The 7,563-nt window shown below is 41.9% G+C and overlaps 1 protein-coding gene across 2 annotated transcripts in view; it reads right to left on the reverse strand.

The window, feature by feature from the left end:
* RBM27 (RNA binding motif protein 27) overlaps nt 1–5,511 on the reverse strand; it is a 93,489-nt gene extending 87,978 nt beyond the window's left edge. For both annotated transcript variants that reach the window (XM_003782078.2, XM_023515615.1), the window contains exon 1: nt 5,240–5,511. In XM_003782078.2, the coding sequence (XP_003782126.1) occupies nt 5,240–5,298 (59 nt within the window). In that variant the 5' untranslated portion in view covers nt 5,299–5,511. The remainder of the gene's footprint in view (nt 1–5,239) is intronic.
* Between the last annotated feature and the right edge of the window lie 2,052 nt (nt 5,512–7,563).

A 7,563-nucleotide genomic window follows, 5' to 3' on the forward strand; every position in this document is an offset into this window, starting at 1 on the left:
GGGCTGGGGATTCGAACCCGCCACCTTAGGTGTATGTGGCTGGCGCCTTAGCCGCTTGAGCCACAGGCGCCGAGCCCCAAGTACTTTTTATAGTCTGTTTCACTAATACTCATACCATATTTGCATGGTAGGTAAAAGGCTAATATACTCTGGCTCTGTTTAAAAGAAAAAAGCTACACAATTTCTCCAAAGTCACAGAGGTAATCAGAAACAAATATGGAACTAGAAACTAAATGCCCTGGTTTACATGATGCCCTACTAAAATGAATAGACAGATGCAACTATCCACAGAGTTTATAAGCCCCATCACTTTTTCTTTTTTTGAGACAGAATCTCACTTTGTCGTCCCTTGGTAGAGTGCCATGAAGTCGTAGCTCACAGCAACCTCAAACTCAGGCTCAAGCAATGTTCTTGCCTCAGCCTCTGAGTAGCTGGAACTATAGGTGTCCACCATAACACCTGGCTATTTTTAGAGATGGAGGGTCTTGCTCTTGCTCAGGCTGGTCTTGAACTGGAAGCTCAAGCCATCCCCCCACCTCAGCCTCCGAAAGTGCTAGGATCACAGGCCCAGCCCAAACCCCATCACTTTTTTAAAAATATATATCAAGAAAAACTTTTACAAGAAGTCAAATAATTTAGCAGTAAATTATACACGTTTATACATAATTAACATGTACAGTATAAATAAAATATTCAGTTAAATATAACATGCATGGGTAGAAATACAGGTTTTGAAGAATGCTGCTTGAACTAGTCCTAAACTTGGAGAACTTTCTCAGTTATTCATTTATCCCCTGGATTTACTTAGAACCTTACTTTTAAAGGGTACATATACTTAAAACGAGCAATCAACTCTGATATGACATCTCCAAATTGTGCCTAATCAGAAAATGCCATGAAGGCTATGTTAACCAGTTTGATGAAATTATTTCAAATTGTATATAAAACCAGCACATTGTACCCCATGACTGCATTAATGTACACAGCTATGATTTAATTAAAAAAAAAAAAAGATTGTACTTAATCTCTCTCTTTTTTTTTTTAGAGACAGAGTCTCACTTTGTCACCCTCCGTAGAGTGCCTGGCGTCACAGCTTACAGCAACCTCCAGCTCCAAATTATCTTGCCTCAGCCTCCTGAGTAGCTGAGACTACAGGTGTCCACTACAACGCCCAGCTATTTTTTTGTTGCAGTTTGGCCGGGGCCAGGTTCAAACCCACCAACCTTGGTATATGGGGCCACCCCCCACGTGCCTAATCTCTACACTGTCTCTGAAACTAGCATGTTTAGGATATTTTGGAAAGTAGAGAAAGATGAGGACCCCACACAAGAGTTGTTAAGTCTGGCCTGTTCAAACAGCTGTAGAGAAAGAGATATAAATTTCTTGACCAAGATATTGGTTTCCCTCCCTTTTACTGCAGTGCCAACAAAAATGGTAGTAATGGGGTTTTTTTCTACTCAGCTAAACAGTCATTTCTTCCAGGCTCTCTCCTCCTGTGTTTTTTTGAATAAAAGTAATAGATATGTTCCACATCTGCAAAAGGAATGGAAGGTACCAGATAACCTCCAACAGCCCATGACATGCCTAACTTGTCTATGGAGAATAATCAAATATAAACTAGACAGGTTTAGAAATATCTCCTGTTATGCCTTTGTTTCACTAGTAACAAATGTAATGTCTTAAAAATCCCCCAAATTGAAAGTTTTTATAAATTCAATTAACTGTAAATTAAGCTAAATAAGAAAAAGCAACAGAAATTCATGTGCATAGCCATAGTTTGATTCCAACCTAGCCATTGCAACTAGATTATCTCAAAGCCTAACAACTGCTCTGAAATGCTATGTTGTAGCAACATGCCAATCAGCAATGAAAATTTTCTTGAATATGGAATATGCAAAAAAGTAAATTTACAAACACAACCCACTTCAGCATATCATTTATTACATTTTAGGGTATCTAAACAAACAACAAATATTCTCCCATAATAATACACTAAACATGGGAATATATGATTCCTGCATTTGTATTTATTATTAACATTTCCATCCAAAAAACATTACTTACGTGAGCTAAAAATAAATATTCTCACTTTGTAGCTCTATGAAAGCCACCTACATTGTTAAAATCTAGTGATTTTAGGCCTTAATTAACTCTAAACGAATAACAAAAAATTAGAAGGAAGAAACATGTGTACTCAAATGGAGAAATTAAACAAGTAATCATTTTGAATAATTTTTACTTTTGAAAGTTACAGGATAGGGCAGTGCCTGTGGCTCAAGGAGTAAGGCGCTGGCCCCATATACCAGAGGTGGCAGGTTCAAACCTGGCCCTGGCCAAAAACTGGAAAAAAAAAAAAAAAAAGAAAGTTACAGGATAATTAACACTTAGCAAAATAAAAAGCAAACAAACAAACAAAAAACCTAGCACAGCCTCACCACAATGAAGCTCCTACCCAAACTAACTTTTTAATTAAGGAAAAAAAAAAAAACACTACCCAGAGAACATATTTTAGGGAGTTAAAGAAAAAAGAAAAAACAACCAAGTAAGTTTAATGTCAAAAGTTATTATCTTCTACCCAAGACATAAAATGCATGTTTAATACTTTCAAGTGGATGTCTACCAACACACAAAATCAGGGACTGTATGGAAAATTGTAGGAAAAAATAATGGCAACAAGAATAGCAAGTGTACGAAACAAAAAGATAAGTTTTTTCTTTTTTAATCTTAAATAACAAAGATAAAGAAATTTTTAAACATATGTACCTTTTTCTTTTGCCAGCCTTTTCCATATATAGTCAATTTCACTAAATCTTTTTTTTTTTTTTTTTTGGAGACAGAGCCTCAAGCTGTCTCCCTGGGTAGAGTGCCGTGGCATTACAGCTCACAGCAACCTCCAACTCCTGGGATCAAGCGAGTCTCCTGCCTCAGCCTCCCAAGTAGCTGGGACCACAGGCGCCCGCCACAACGCCCGGCTATTTTTTGGTTGCAGCTGTCATTGTTGTTTGGTGGGTCCAGGCTGGGGATTCGAACCCGCCACCTTAGGTGTACATGGCTGGCGCCTTAGCCGGTTGAGCTATAGGAGCCGAGCCAATTTCACTAAATCTTATTTCTCACCTTCACCACAATCCATTTCCATCTTAGCTTTCTTTTTTTTGTTTGTTTTGGTTTTTTGTTGTTGTTGTTTTAAGAGACAGAGTTTCACTTTATCACCCTCGGTAGAGTGCTGTGACATCACAGCTCACAGCAACCTCTAACTCCTGGGCTTAGTGATTCTCTTGCCTCCTGAGTAGCTGGGACTACAGGCACCCACCACAATGCCCAGCAGTTGGCTAGGGCCGGGTTCGAACCCGCCACCCTCGGTATATGGGGCCAGCGCCCTATTCACAGAGCCACAGGCACCGCCCTATTTCCATCTTTGTACCCTCAAACTTTCTACTGTAGGGGGGAAAAAGCACGTTCAAGAGGTTGATTCATTCTTTTAATGTTTTAAAGAAGAGACCCACATTCTTATACAAAACTGGTATGTCCATTTTCACTTTAACTAGACCTCCACTAGTCTTAAACTCAGAAGCATTTAGTATACATTTATTCATTCATTCATTTATACCTATGCTGAACTGACACACCTCTCATCCTCAGAATGCAAATACCACTTCAGACATCAAAACGTCTTTAATTCTGTTTCCCTTACACATCTTGTCTTTGCAAAGCTGACACAATGGACTACAGAAAACTCTCTGCCTAGGAGTTTTTCCCACCCAAGAAACTAAAGTAGCAAAAAACAAAAAATTAAACAAGATTTCTCAGAAGGACCAAGAAACAGATGACAGGGAAGTAGCTTGATACTGTCTTCCAACAGTCCCAACTTTATTATGCCTCCACATCTCCCAAGTTACTCCTTTTTTTTGACCTCTGAAAAATGCTGTTTCCACTAATGCAATCTGATCTAATCAATCAAAGCCTGCTCAACTCATCTACCCCTTTTCAGTATAAGAAACAGATATGTAGAAGGGACAGGAAATGACTATTCTTTCCTTTCCATTCCCTCTTTCCAAAAAGTTAAAGACATCTCTCCATCTCATTATCCTCCAGGCTGGGATATAAGTCTAGACTATCTGTTCAGAGACTGACTATGTCCCAGATCCCCTGAATAAAAACACTCCACAATCCCACCTCTTTAAAATGGCTATACAACAAAAAGTTGATACCTCTGCTATCCCTTTCAATCTTCCCAGTAATACTTCTACAACTATCTAACGCTACTCAATATATTTTTAAAAAACAGATCCCTTTTCAGCTCTCAACAATAATCTTACACCCCAATTACCTTCAGCTGTCCCCTCAATCTCTCGACATTTTACAAATCTCTTATTCTTCCTACTGCTCCTTTTCTTCCTTCAGTATCTGTATCTAAAAATCTCCCAGATGCTTCAAGTATAACCCCTTACAAACTCACCACCAATACTGCTACATACCAGCCCTTTCAACTCTTAAGTGAATTTTTAAAAACCTCAATTTTCTTCCCAGCCTCCAATGGTACCTGAAAATCACCAGTACTCCTAGCTCAATCAACTCTTCAGTAATTAAAATTATTTAATATCCTTGCTATCATAGGTATCAGCTCCCCCAAATGATTTCTAAAACCCTTCCAAACCCACATATCCCTTTTGGCCACCCCACAGTATTTTTTAAATCTTCCAGTATTTCTGAACTCTCAGAATCCACCAATTAACGCTGTAAAGCGTCAATGTCCCTGCTATCCCCGCCTGCCCTAAAATCTTGAAAAGGCCCTCGATATTCTGCTTCTAGATCTAGACCTCCCAGTCCAGGAATTAATACTGTTTGTAAAGCCCTCGATATCCTGCTATTCCCTTCAAAATATTCCAACGTCCACGTTAAAAAGAAACACCTCGATGGCCCCGCTACCCCTCGGTTCTCAAACACCAACATTTAAAATCTCCTCACCACCGCCGCTGACCCCCAGCACCCCGATATTTACGTTTAGAAAGCCCCGGCCGTCCTCGCCCCACCCCCCCCGGCCCGACACCGACACCGCGGGCACGTCCCCGGCCCTCCCGCTCCCGCTTCCACTCCCCCCCACAATGGGGAGAGTACTCCAGGGACCACGTCGCCGGGACCTCCGGCTGCGGCCCTCAGCGCCCCGCTGCTCCCCTCCCCCACGACCCCGCGGGCCCCCAACGCCCACGTTCGCCGCCCCGGCCCGGCCCGGCTCACTCACATCGGCTCCAGTAACTTGGCCAGCCAGGACTTGAGGGCATCCACATCCTCTATGAGCATGGTGCAGGGAAGGCGGGCTCGGCCGCCGCTCTTCTTCAGGCCTGCCGTGGGTCTTCACTCGCCGCCTCCTCACGTCCTTTCACAGCTCCCGGTGCCCCAGCCCACCGGGCATCTTAGGAGCTTCAACCTACTCCCCTGGACGGGGCCTAACAGGAACTAACCCAAGAGCCCTCACTCAACCTAGCCCAAAGGCTTGGGTGGGCGGGAGGCAGTGCGGAGTGGCGGGCGTGACAACCAATAAAAGACAGAGGGCCGTGCGCCCAAGGCCAATGAAAAGGCCCTCTCGCCCCGCCTGTCGGCTGTACCCAATCAGCGAGGAGGGATATAGCAAGGTAGGTGGAGAGCTTAAGCGAGCTCCTAGTGCAAGATGGTATCTTGGAGAAGGTACTGTGCCTCTTAAAGGGGCCACCGCTTCTTTTCCGACCACGCCGCCGCCCGCCGCGGAATACCGGTGTCTGCTGCTGGGAGTGCCTGGGGGAACCCGGTGAGCCCCTCAACCTGGTTCCTTCGTCTCATTTTTCCTGGAAACACACATTTGTGTCCCGAAATGACTCAGCTGTAGTAAATCTGCAGCTCAACGTGCAATACGTTCACGTTCCACACATTGCACGGAATGCAAAATTTTACTTTTTTCCCCTTACACATTCACTTTGATCGGCACTCAACCTTGTATTTTTTGCGCTGCATTTTAATTACGCAGAATGTTTCTGACAACCATGCTTTGGAATCCTATCACCGTCATTTTTAAAACGTGGCGAACGGATGCAAAAGGCTGAGGCCATTCAATTTTACTAGTATTATTAACAAATGCTTTATTTAGGAAGAAAACCTGTGCTAATACTTTTTAAAATTATCTTTTCACTGCATATCTAAAATTTAGTGAAGTTGGGGAGATTGCAGGAAGAATTTTGATCAGCATAAAAGATTTTTAAAATAATCTTTAAAAAAAGAAAAATTACAAGTTACCAAAATGGGCATCTTAGTTTGTACTAGCTGAGAAATTCTTTTGCAGTTTTGAAATCAGCAACTTAGCATAGAGGTTAGAATGTGTATCCCACAACAAATACTGAACCCCTGCTATGTGTGAGCACTGTGCAAGGCGCTAGGAGTGCAGTGTTGAACAAAACGAAGACTGGAGGGCAGGAGGAGGGTGTGGATTCTAATAAAAACATTTTGAAAAATACCTGATGAATGCACACTTCCTATGAAAGAGAGGATCAACTCCAAATAAACAGGTATGCTACATATGCATAGAACACGTGTAAGTAACTTTTTCTGTAAAGGAAATGATGGGAAATATTTTTAGTTTTTGTGAGGCCCTGAGGTCTCTGTGGCAACTACTCAACATGTCAAATATCTTGGCATTAAATCGTCCATAGACGATGTGTAAACCAAAATGATTGTTCCTGTATTCCAATAATACATGAAAATTATTTACTATGTGAAAAATTTTAATTTATATGATTTTCACATATCATGAAATATTATTTTCATTTTTTCTTTCTTTCTTTCTTTCTTTTTTTGGTTGAGACAGAGTCTCACTTTATCGCCCTTGGTAGAATGCCATGGCATCACACAACTCACAGCAACCTCCAACTCCTGGGCTTAAGCGATTCTCTTGCCTCAGCCTCCCGAGTAGCTGGGACTACAGATGTCAGCCACAACGCCAAGCTATTTTTTGGTTGTTCAGCCTAGACCAAGTTTGAACCCACCACTCTCAGTATATGGAGCCGGCATCCTACTCACTGAGCCATAGGCACCGCCCTTATTTTCATTTTTTCAACCATTTATAAATGTAAAGCCCTCCTAACCTCATGGATGTGCAAAAACAGGTGTCAGCAGGGTTTGGCTTGCTTGCTGCAGTTTGAGACTCCTTACATAAAGAAAAAAAAAATGGAAGCACCCTTAGAAATCACTAACCTGTCTGACCAACACTGTCCCCACAGCTTTACAAATGAGGGAAGCGCCCAGAGAGTCAATTGTTTTTACACAGACTCACACGTCTGTAGATGGAGCATAAGGAGTATGCAGAGCTTCTAACAAGAGCTCTCTCACATTCGGTGCCCCCTCCTTCCTTCCTTTATGCTTATCCACTCTGGTTTCTCTTCAGATTCCATAAATCTTTCGCCTTTATGCTTATCCACATAAGCATAAGAGATGAAGAGGTATCACCAAAATGGCAGACTTTTTCTTTTATTTTATTTTACATATATATAATTTTTTTTTTTTTTTTTGAGACGGAGCCTCAAGCTATCCCCCTGGGTA

Source organism: Otolemur garnettii, unplaced genomic scaffold (genome assembly GCF_000181295.1).
Source record: "Otolemur garnettii isolate 467f Iridium unplaced genomic scaffold, OtoGar3 scaffold00003, whole genome shotgun sequence".
NCBI lineage: Eukaryota > Metazoa > Chordata > Mammalia > Primates > Galagidae > Otolemur > Otolemur garnettii.